The 11,865-nt window shown below is 37.0% G+C and overlaps 2 protein-coding genes across 5 annotated transcripts in view; both read right to left on the reverse strand.

Annotated features, from left to right (window-relative positions):
* Nucleotides 1-1,359: 1,359 nt before the first annotated feature.
* Nucleotides 1,360-8,558, reverse strand: LOC122081989 (protein COFACTOR ASSEMBLY OF COMPLEX C SUBUNIT B CCB2, chloroplastic-like). Of its 4 annotated transcripts, XM_042649452.1 has the most exons (7): nt 7,072-8,558; nt 6,846-6,976; nt 6,649-6,720; nt 5,021-5,164; nt 4,652-4,805; nt 3,176-3,432; nt 1,360-1,928 (listed from the first exon to the last, which is right to left on the reverse strand). In XM_042649452.1, the coding sequence occupies exons 1-6, from the start codon at nt 7,310-7,312 to the stop codon at nt 3,218-3,220; spliced, it is 957 nt and encodes a 318-aa protein (XP_042505386.1). In that variant the 5' UTR covers nt 7,313-8,558; the 3' UTR covers nt 1,360-1,928; nt 3,176-3,217. The 4 variants fall into 4 exon arrangements, with proteins under 4 accessions (XP_042505386.1, XP_042505387.1, XP_042505385.1 ...); XM_042649453.1 differs by lacking the exon at nt 1,360-1,928 and having other exon boundaries at nt 3,005-3,432; nt 6,846-6,961; XM_042649451.1 differs by lacking the exon at nt 1,360-1,928 and having other exon boundaries at nt 3,005-3,432.
* Nucleotides 8,559-8,633: 75 nt separating this feature from the next.
* The window catches only part of LOC122081990 (lysophospholipid acyltransferase 1-like), a 4,620-nt gene continuing 1,388 nt past the window's right edge, over nt 8,634-11,865 (reverse strand). Inside the window, exons 3-8 of the mRNA XM_042649456.1 lie at nt 10,795-11,055; nt 10,294-10,702; nt 9,608-9,693; nt 9,254-9,317; nt 9,048-9,166; nt 8,634-8,928 (exon numbers count right to left, since the gene is read on the reverse strand). Coding sequence (XP_042505390.1) covers nt 8,788-8,928; nt 9,048-9,166; nt 9,254-9,317; nt 9,608-9,693; nt 10,294-10,702; nt 10,795-11,055 — 1,080 coding nt within the window. The 3' untranslated portion in view covers nt 8,634-8,787. The remainder of the gene's footprint in view (nt 8,929-9,047; nt 9,167-9,253; nt 9,318-9,607; nt 9,694-10,293; nt 10,703-10,794; nt 11,056-11,865) is intronic.

Consider the following 11,865-nt stretch of genomic DNA (forward strand, 5'->3'; position numbering starts at 1 on the left):
TAATCTAAACAAAGAGATAGGGGATTGATTGGTCATTGATGTAATGATGATGTACACATATTTTGGTTTTTATCTATAATTAATGAACGGACCAATGACGTTCTATTATTATTCCATTGAGAATCATATTGGATCCAAATATAATATTCCAATCCATTACTAGACCTACATTAAGGCTCAAGCCCAGGGTTTCAAGAATAGACGATTCAGATTGAAAAAAAAAAAAAAAAGAGATTGAAAATCGTCCGATTCTGATTTGGAATCAGTGAAAATCGATCATTTCTATCACCGATTACACGTTTTAAAACCCTGGTTAAGCTAGTTGACGCCAGTTTGGTGAACAACTAGAATAGGTGAATGGTCAGAATAAAGATGGTGGTGATCTTAACCGCCCAACCAACGCTACGCACAATATTACATTATTTAGGATTTATCTATCTATTGTATTCTTTCATGAACATATTAAAATCAGAGGTAGAAAAAGAGAATACTGAATACCCATATTTTGGAATCTTTTAGTTGAGAATTGATGAGGCTAAGGCTTTGTGCTCTGAATCTGATGTAGGAGCACAGCCTTGAATTGATCCATTCCAATCCCATCTGGGTATCCAGACAAATATGAACTAAATTTAATTTGGGTCTTTGACTAATACTATCTTTTAAGATTTTATCTATATTTTCACATAATTTTTTTTTTTTTTTTTTTTGTTTTGATAGCTTAAGTATGAGACAGCTATCAGGATTTAGTTTTCAATAAATTTGAGTTTCCAAACTAAAATAGGTTGCCTTTTAATGTTGGATTTCCATTTTTATTTAAATAGATGTAATCGGACAACGAGAGAACAGATTGAAAAGATGAATTGAATTTGAGTATTAGAGCCTAGAGAGCCTGCGAGCTAATGTGTGCTAGTGTGTGCATGTGATTCTTCCCTTACCTTAGGGGCCCTCCATCAGTATCGCTATTATCATAAAAGCCTGCAAAAGCATGGATGAAATTATCAACCAAAATACCATAGATCATTGTCTATACAACTGCGACTGAGTGGGAGGTTTCATTGGTTTTATGCTATTCTAATGACTAAAAGAAGAAATCTATGACCAAAATGAAAATCAAATATGAAACCTGGGGCGTTGCGGTTCCGATTTGATGGGCGATTCATCTGATCTGATTCAGATTCCTTAAATAATAATCCAGATTGCTGACAAGCTTTCTACTCTTGGCCAGAAATTTCAATAGAAAAGATCTTTTGAGATCTTTCAAAAGATCTTTTGGTAACAAGAGACATGAACCAAAGCACATGAGTACTGCATTGATGAAGAATTTAATAAGCTTACGATAGCAAATTAGTAATAAAATCGGGTGCAGTTAATCTCATCAGTCAATTTTTGTTAGTCTAGAAAGAGGAAAATGTAGTGAATGTTCCATTTCATCAAGAAGGAAATTCGTAAATGTACTAGAGGTTCAACAGTAAAAAACAAACACCCAGAAAACAGGAAAAGATGAAGGTGGGAATTCTTGTTTGTGCATTATGACATCTCATTAAATCTCTTATACAGGCCAAGGAGTCAAGTTCTGGGAGAAGATGGAGTCTCTGTGCACAGCTTGGTACTTCCAGGGCTTCCCTCCAGCACGGCAGCTCACTTCTCTGAGCCAGAGAGGAGCATTTCTGGATGTTTGGAATTAAAGCAGTTCCTGTATTGATATAATCTCAATCCTATTATAAAAGGTTGGCTCCAGGTTTACTCCCTTGAGCACTATATAATAGAGCATTGAAGTGCCTTATGCCAGGCCTAATCCTGGCCATCAGGAAAGTAGTGCGGCTCAAGGTAACCCGATTGACAATTTAAGTGCTTTTCTCCTGTTTTCTTCTTTCTTTGACAGAAAATTTGGTACATGGCTTGGAGAAGTTTCTGTAGATCAGCCTCATCTAATTGAAAAGAAGCCAGAACTGAGGAGATTCAATGGTTTGTTTAAAGTGGGCTTCAACATATGAAAGTACACTGCTGCTGGAAGCAAAAACATTTTCTAACTCCAGAACAATTCTTTGAACTATCCATGTCACTACACAAAGATATAAAAGGTAAAGTAACTGGAGATAATTAGAATGGGAAAAGTCATGTGAAGGTCAAAACATACTTGGGAGAATAAATACTTCTGAGAAACTAAACCAATTCACAAGACCAAAATTAAAGATATCCTAGCAGTTCTCATGTCTGCCAAATTTGATTATCCTACCTTGAAAATTTTTTACAGCTTCCTCTTTTTAAGTACATATAAATGATTTTAAAACTTTTTAAAGGATTTTTGCTGGGTGTGCAACCAATGTGTAATTGCTAATTAAATTCTGGTGTTCCGCCTCGCTCTCATTCAGGGAAAGGAAACTAAATCCAAATGCAATTCTACTCCAACACCCTTCATGTCTACAGTTATGGTTAAAGTAATTTTATGCATAATACCTACATATTTCTAATATCCTCATTACTGTAGGTCTATCCATTATTTTGGTGTAATAAATGTCATTAAAGAAAAACAGGAAGGGGAGGCACAAAAACATGTAAAGTTCTAGGGACGAATCCCAAGAACTTGCTCCATACATACCAAGAGTCAGAATATGGAGAACACTACATAATTTTACATATCCAATTCCTGACGTACTAAATAGTTCAGTATATTGCACTCTTCCTAAAATGACCTCGTATAAAGCATGGTCATTTAAAAAGACAAATTTTGATTCCAGAATATGGACATTCTAACATTAACTTTTCTATGTTATCTCCTGCATTAAAAAGAACATTTTGATTCTGGAATATTTTAGTAGAGGGATGAATCTATAGTTTGTTCCCGCTTTCCATTTTCTTTTGAGGTAGTGATTTATGAAATTGTTACTTCTCAAATATAGAATAAATGCTGAGTTCAATTAACATTAGCAGTCTATTCAACTTTGCATTCTCAAGGCAAGTATAACAAGTTAAATTTAAATGATCTTTGAGAAGGAAAAAGAAGTGACAGAGATATCCAATAGGCATTAGTGCAATGGGAGGAAACATAAACTCTTTCCTGGTAGGCACAATTCAAATTCCACCAGAATGATATACAAAGAAATAAAAAAGAAAAAAGTTATAAGAAAAACTAATCAAAAAATATTTTGAAGAAAATACAAAGTTAAAAAGAAACCTAAATTGATCTGGCACAGATTAAAGATGATATCTTGATACATTAGGAATTCACTCTCATAATTCTGAACTTGTTTGAGATAGCTCCTATCCAAGCTCTGTCTCTGTCACTGTAAGCATAACTCATGCTGGAAGCCAATAAGATGAACCCACCAGTAATTTCCTGTGTGTCATCAAGACCAAGTTTAGGAGCTCCAAGCACTGGTTGTACAAGAAGAGACTGAGTTCCTCTTGGAAGCATCTCCGAAAATGCGGAATCTGCAATCACCAGCTTTACCTTAACTTATTAGGAAAGTATACATAGGCTAAACAACCAAAGAGGCTTTGGAGACTCTCATCAATCAGCATAAAATCAACTTTCGGTCACCCAGACCAGTAGCCTTTAAGAAATTTTTTGGGACTACATCTCCTAACAGAGTAACAAGTAATTCCCCTATAAAACACATAAATTTAACCAATGTCATTGAGATTGGGCTTCCAAGACCTCTATTCGAAGAGATCGTTCACTTTGCAACAGAAAGATCCAAGTGTCAACCTCAAATGTTTCCGATGTGAATTGGTTTCGCAGAATCACGAGGAGTGATTATTCTCTGCAGTGACAGAGTGATTATTCTCTGCAGTGAGTGCAGTGAAGCAGTGAGCATCGGATGGCCAAGAGCATCCGGGCACGCACCCCGAGGTAGAAAACAGTACACAAAGAAAACCCAATAAATTGAAATATGAATTATCTTGCATATTCTAGCAAAGAGCACATGCTACATCTCTAGCTTTATTTTCTCTCTCTAAGCATTTTAAACCCAGTTGACATTGTAGGTAGAAATAGTGGTAGAGAGCGCATTTGGCAACATTTGGCAGAAGTGTTTCTGGGGTTCTATGTTTTGTGCAAGCCAAACATAGTCAGAATCACCGTGTTTCTGGAACAGAATCTGCAGATATGCAGAGAAGAGAAGCATTTCTTATAGGAAATGTGATCAGACACTTTACAAGAATCTATCCTCCCTTGCATGTGCCTTGGGAAGGGTATAAACATTAGAGGGCCCAAATTTGAACTTTCTTCACATGTAGAGAAGTCCCTCTACCACTGCGAGACTTGATGGCAAAACGGTCACCCAACGTATTTCTCAAGGTATGAATTACTCTGGTAGAATAGAATCCCAGCAAAGTGTTCAACTGGCGGAATCACTCTCATGGAACACAAAAGCTGTCAAACATGCCCAGAGTACCCCTAGGATATGTTTAACGAACCTAGAAACTGCCGGTAGAAACTGCCAGCAATATTCCAAATTACATACTGGCTGATAATATCTGTCCATTGTGAGAATCAACCAACATGCAATTGTGGAACAAATTGTAATTTCCATTCCCATGGATAACCAAAAATGTTAGAGAAAGACTAATTAAGAGAGAACACTAGCCCAATCCAATGGGAGCCACACTTGCCCTTTCCTGAAGAATTACAAGAAGGTTCAAACTCTACCTGAGGTCTGAGGAAAATAAAGTGTGTCCCTTAAATCAGAAAATCCAATTTGTTGAATCTGCCTTTCAAACCAGTCAAGTTCACTAGCTTTTGATACATCTTCAGGTGCTCCCCAATAGCCACGTACACATAATGCATCTCCAACTGATATAAGCTGGCAAAAGAAAAGACAAATGTACATGGGTAGTTTTTACATCTGAAACCACAGTTAAAATTTCAATAACAAACAAATAGCAATGTTTGAACCAAGAAAATCAAGAGTCCATATTATTCACAAGTTCTTAGAGAAAACAATCAAGTCCATGTCAAAAGACTGCAGTCATTTGTACATTATTCTCATTTTGGTAGGAGACAGGTTTAGGACAATACCACTGACATGGTGTTTGTATTGCGCAACAGAATGTATGTTGCCCATGCTAAATCTTCTTTTTGAATGTCAGAGAGACTTTCTGACATAATAAAAATTTGCTTGTTGCCTTCTGGCAGAGCTGCCTGATCTACTGGAGTTGCACCCTGCATGAATTCCAAGCTTTCAGCAGGCATCATAATTTGGGAGTTCATCAAATTTTCTGAGATTTAAGGAAAGACAGTCTCGACAAGTGCAACCTCAGTGGAGTTCTGAAAAGTGGAAGATCAATAAGGCATACCAGTTAACAAATAGGCAACATCATACTTCCCTGATCCATTTTCTGTAAGTCAATAACCTGAACCAATATAACAGAGATTTGAATTTTCAAGCTTCATTTTGTTGGACATCCCATGTATATCAACACAACAACCATCACGGTGAAAATCCCATCTGTTCTTGAACCACCAATATTGATTTTCCAGTTCCAATAGCACATGTAGGTCTACATAAATTTTATAACAGGTGCCTCATATTGGCATTGGACATTGACACCCCCCATCAGAATCAGTGGTGTATAGCTTAGTATGGTAGAATAGCAAGCTTCCCTTATGGATCATAAACAGATAGCCTAAAAAATAGACTGGAAAAAATCCCTTATGGATCATAAACACTTAGATTTTTACAGATTTCCTGAAATATAGAAAGAATCTAAGAAAGGCATAGGAAAAAAATGCAAAGGACATGAAAAAGTGATCAAAAGCCATGTCAAACTTCTGTCAAGACAAATAAGATAAAGTTGTAGCTATTGGAAGTAAAGCCTAATTTTTGTTGCCCAGATCAGGATCGAACCCCATCCTCATCTATTAGCATCAAAGAGTGCGTATGGGCTACTAATATCTATATAATCATAAGTTTTATTTTGCAAGATAAAAAACCCCTCTGATTACTAATTTTATAATCAATTCCTTTACATTCTAATAATCGAATATGTCCTTCTTGCCTCACCCCTGAAGGAGGGGATACTTGCTGAATTTATCATGAGCAGAAATATTCTTCTACGAGTCAAATAAAAATTCCAAAACTAAATCAGATTAAGCAATTTTTTTTATATGTTCATTGAAGTTGATCCCAGTTATCATAAATTTTGCCACCTTTATTATTGCAGTTTGGGCTTAGATCTTCAAATCCTAGGCTCTTTCTCTATGGCAGGAATGATAAAATAAATGTACAAAGAAATGCCTATACTGAGACCAATGATATGCTCATTGAGTTAAATTCAGGGCAGAAAGAGTTATAATGATTCTTGCAATATCATAAAACAAAACGACTAAGATTAAGAAACAATTAATAGGGCTATGCCAAATTTATAAGAAAATGACAGTGATTGAGCAAAAGATATTTAATAATTTCAACCATGGGAATAACACACTTGTGAGCCATTCAAACCAATGGATCCCTCAAAGCTGATCCTCTGTCATCCCTAATAATGCCAATATTCTTAGAATAACTTTTACCGATTTAGTTCTCAGTTCCTCAATGTGTAATAAACGGCAATACTCTTGGGCGTCTTTCAAACTTCCAGTAGCTTATGTCCTTATAGTATCAGATGAGGGAAATGTGAAAATTGCAGATTTGCCTTAGAATATACCTTGAGAAATTTTCCAAAATAGGGAAGGGCAACAGAGAACGCCGCCAAAGAAACACCAAGGGCTTCCGATCTCTGCACAACAAGAAGATGAAACCAAAACTAATCTACAATCAACTAAGTGATAAACAGAAACCTAGCGACATGTCCAATAATTCTCATCTAAAGACGGAACAAGAAATTATAATAATTTTTCTTACGAACTGGGCTGCAGTGGTGTATGACCTCGAACCCACGAAATGATTCAAGAAAAGCAGCGAACCGAAAGCGTAGCCAATCCATCTGGGTAGGTAGGATTCGTCGAACCCAGGAATACCTAAACCCATATCACCTCCCCCCCCCCCCCAAGAACAGAAACATAAATGATATGAATCGTAAGAGAGTTGGCTTCCGATTTCCACATAGAGAGAGAAATGATTTACCTACCGAGTGTAAAGCGAAGAACAGAGAGATTTAGCTGTTGCTTTGGTTCTCCAGTGTCTCCCAGACGAACAGAAATTGTTGGGTTCCTTCTTCTTCTTGTTCTTCTCGTACGACGAGCAATGTTGTTGCTGAAAACGGAGGGATGGAGGAAAGAAACGTAAAGGCACGAATATTTGACTGGATTGGCGCGAAATCTTGGCGGCAAGCTCAACCGAATTAACGGATTTAAAAAGAGACTATCCATGTCTCTCCACTCCTCTTTTGGATAGAGAGGCGATGTCCTATGCTGTATTCATAATTCATATCAGATTAGAGCATCTGCCAGACTGCCACTGCTGGTTCGTGCAAGTCCTAGTGGTTGGTTTGGCTTTGTGTTAGCCCGGGCCTAATCCTTCGACTGAACTAATAACCTAAGGGTGCCAATTTCCAGCCCGAATCGGTTAAACCAAAATCAAATGATTCATTATGAACCAAACTCTTATATCAGACCAAACCAAGCTTTATTGAAACTGAACCAAAGCTAAAAAATGATGAAAACTTCATTATTTCATTACTTTTTAAGGGCAAGTGTTTTCTATCTGACAGCACCCCCGCTCCCAAATAAGGTGTGTGCACCCCCATGAGGGGCACATTGATCACAGCATGCCCCCATGTCAGTGGAATAGGACTGTTCTCAAACAAAAAACTTTGTCCCATTTCTTTAAAAACTTAACTGATAACAGCATAACAATGTCCCTGATAAAAGTTGGTTAAGTGAACCCTTAAAGATTGAACCATATTGGATCAAAACCGAATTTCAACTTAACCGTTTAATTTTAGTTTGACCCATTATTAGAATATTAGCTCAAAACCAGTTCAACCTCATCAAAACCAAATTGAAGCAACGAATTGACCAACTACCATAATGATTGGATATTACTACTCTCAATAAGAAACACACAATAGTAAGGAATCTTTTTTGAATTCTAGCCATTATAATAGAAAAAACATAATTTATAATTTCATAAGTTTAGCCTTACCAGTGCCCAGTGCTCCGAAGATGTTGTACCCTTTCTAAGGATTTGAAGTACAGGTTATTTAAGTAGTTGGGGGATTCCAATCCTCTCCAGCCACGGGGACGTCTAGCATGATCCGATGGGCTGAGAGTACCCAGGCACACATCCCAATAAAACTGAGAATGCTTGACATTCTACCCTTTATTGTCATTAATAAGAATGAAAATTACTAGTACTGTCCACCCCAAAGTTCAAGTGTACTTATTCAGAGCTTGGGAAAGGATTAAGCATATAGACACCTCAAGAATACATGGCGGTCTAGAGCCATCTTCCATTATTTATTTATCTTGGGGTGACTATATTCAGATACATAATCATTGGATCAACCTGATTATCTCCTTATCTTAAGGCCAATCACTGAATTGATGGCATTTTCTCTCACCGGTACCTTAACCTACTTAACCTTACCTAATAAACGTGATTGATACAGACGGGATAACCCAACAAGATTGCCTAAGCAGCTATCATAAATATATATATATATATATGTCATCAATTGCTCTAGAGAGATTAATAAACATCTGAGCCACATTCATTGAGGAAATCGCCGAGTATAATGAACAATAATATTTATTCTCATCATCACCGAATCAATGTGTTGAATGCCAGAAATATGCAGTTCTTATCATTACTGATATAGTTTGTACAAAGTTACTATCCCATCTCATTGCTCTTTCCTAGCTTTAGACCTGGAGGTCTTCGCCGGTTTTATGATATAGCCAAGGAGGAATACCACAATAGGAACAATGGTTCCAATGTAATACACACTCCCATATGAAGCAAGTGTCTCATGCATGCTCAAGACCTAGGGCAGGTAAAAAGATTTGTTAGAAAGAAACAAGATTCAAAGTTAAGTTTAAACTGAAAAAAATATTAAAAAAAAAAGAGTAGAGATTTGGGGGGATGCATCAGATCATAACTGACCATGAAACCAACTGCAGAATAATTCAAAACCAATAAGGTATATGTAAAGTTTGCAAATGTGAGTATCTTCCTAACCAGACCCATATTCTGGGGAATAGCCAGCTGCCATCTATAAATAACTGCTCATATAAAAAATAGAAATTAATTGTCATATGTTTAGCATATTCATCAAATATGACCAAAGAAAGATGAGATTAGAATAAAACCTTTGGAACCCGCAATCATCAGAGCTGATTGAACAAAGAATATTATATATCCAGGATATAATCCCTGTAATTTCATAAAGTAAAATGAGAGTTATACATTACATGGACAGACAGTAGTAACTTCATTATAACAAATTTCTATGCTATCACCAGCAATCACATGGTAAAAGACACCACTGCCAAACAAAGGAGTGATATTGGGAAAGCAAACATCTAAAATGCTTTTCATCCTTTTTCTATTGAACATGCAAAATTAAATTTAACCGCAGCTAAAACAGTAAGTCAATTGCAATAACCAAATACACCATCAATGAATTGAAACATAAAAGGATTGCAATATCATTTCATACTCACATGCCAAATAGCACTAACAGTCTGCGTTGCCAGCAATTGAAGGAAACCAGGCTTCTTCCCTTTCTGGATGAGTCTCTCATAAACATCTAAAGAAATAGAAAGTGTTACAAAGAAATAACCAAAATAAAATGTACACTTCATCTCCCCCCCCCCTCGTAAACCCACAAATGATGCACCAAGCACAGTGAAAAATAAAAAGAAGTTACAAGATTAGTAGGCAATGGAAGTCACAGTATCAGAGAAATTCAATCTGTTTACAGACATACTTTCAGCCATAATGCGCTCTGGGATGGAAGCGTAAAAACTGAAAAAAGTGGAAGCCAACCACCATTGCTACAATTCAACACATTGACCTGATACATGGATGTAAATATCAAATAGGCAACCAATCACAAGTTGCCTCTTTGATGGATTATAGTTGATGTGTCCACTGATTAGATGTTACTAAAATCCACAACATCAACATTGTCAAACTGTTACTTGAACCTTTTGTCATCTAAAAGCCAGCAAGTGGTCTAACAGTGAAGAAAACTATATCACGATGGACTTCACACAGACAAATGCAGCATATGGGTCTTTGGAGATTCATGCATACCAAATAGATTAATAGACAGGTCAGTTAAGCCAAATATGAAGGATGAACAAGCATTCATTTAGAAAGGGTAGCAGTAGAAGTAGCAACTCACAATAACGCAGCCAAGTGCTAACTTGGATGTTCCACACAAGGGGCAATTCAGCAGCACTTCTTGCAAACTCAACACCAAGAATATCAACATTTTTAGCATGGTCCCAACGTGGTTTTTGTGGAGAAGAATTTGACCAACCACTGAATCCAAGACCAGAGATGATCATGGAAGCCTCAGAGATTGACCAGATAAAATAATACTTCCAACGAGCTGTAAAGCCAGCCATGTACTGGTAACTCAGACGTTTCCAAAACCCCCATTGCTGATAGACAGAATCAGTAAACCGGGACAGTGGGAAATGTGGTTCAAGGTACAGGTATAAAGCCATGCATACAGCAGCTTGAATTAAAGCTCGAATCACTGCACCATAGGGTGATGGGGTTGGCCCTTTCCCATGGGGGCTCCATATCTGCAGAATAAAATAGTTCAGACTTACCTAACTTCATGTAGAAAATACCAAAAAATTAAGGAAAGAAGAGGGCAGTGACCCCCTAAAACTACCCCTTTCTGTTCTGTCCAGTCAAGATAAGCCTTCATTTCATAAACTGGTCCAGCAAAATGACTTCCACAGCAGAAGCAGTAACCAAAGTACTCAATCAGAGAAGGTAACCGTAGCAACCGATTTTTCTTCTGTGCTTCGCGCAGGTCCTCTTCTTTCAATATCCCATCATTGTAATTAATTACACATGAGATGACTTTCAATGTCAACACCATTAAAGCTCCTATATTGGAAAAAGATGAGAGCAGTGATTCACCATTAACCTATATATGTAAGATGAAAAAGGTAAGATTTTTTGCCAAATGTTCACACGCATGCCAATTCAAGATTCCTTTAACAAAATCAACAATAAGATACCCCTTTCTGCCCCCCAAAAAGAAAGAAGAAGCTAAGAACATGGTTAAGAGGCACACACAATGTGTATATATGTGTGTGTGTGTGTGTGTTAAAAAAGAAGATATGCAAAACAGCTCACAATTACCAAGAAAAAACAAAAGTTTTCAATTATTTCAACAGCAAGGAAAATGAAACTCCTCAAATCCCCAAGAATATGGAGATTCAAGAAAATCCACAGATGCTCAAAAAAAATGATCCCCATCAAAGAACCTCTCTCCTCCCAATGTGAGACAAAGTTTCATAATGTTATGCTGATAGTAATAGTGTTTCTACATTGTTAAGTTTCAGCAGGTGAGATGTAAGTTCTTCGATACTGATTGGGTGCTGTGAGATTAACAGTACAGAGAGAAATAAATTCAAGTCTGACGGAGGTTAAGCAATGAAATGTAGACAGAAATTATGCATAAAAAAAAGGGAATACCCAATGAAAGGGAGGGTCATTGTGTACACAGCCTTACCCCGCTTTGCAAAGAGGCTGTTTCCTACAAAAACTACGCATATTGCTCTTAAATCCAATGAGTCCATGGAACAACATGTCAACTTTTTCTTTTTACATCAATCACATGTTTGAATATGAAAATAACCTTAGTTACATATCAATCTACATATTCGATAGTTCTGCTATTTCTCTCTCAATCTTAATATGGTTTCCACCAGCCAAGGGGGGGGGGGGGGGG

Source organism: Macadamia integrifolia, chromosome 6, assembly GCF_013358625.1.
Source record: "Macadamia integrifolia cultivar HAES 741 chromosome 6, SCU_Mint_v3, whole genome shotgun sequence".
Lineage (NCBI taxonomy): Eukaryota > Viridiplantae > Streptophyta > Magnoliopsida > Proteales > Proteaceae > Macadamia > Macadamia integrifolia.

Bases quoted from the DNA above. Each gene is read 5' to 3' on its own strand.
- LOC122081989 (XM_042649452.1), bottom strand. From the start codon at position 7,312: ATGGATAGTCTCTTTTTAAATCCGTTAATTCGGTTGAGCTTGCCGCCA. The intron at 6,977-7,071 runs GTAGGTAAATCA...GGGGGGGGGGAG, and splicing joins TGTTCTTCGCTTTACACTCG to GTGATATGGGTTTAGGTATT. The intron at 6,721-6,845 runs GTAAGAAAAATT...CTTGTTGTGCAG, and splicing joins ACACCACTGCAGCCCAGTTC to AGATCGGAAGCCCTTGGTGT.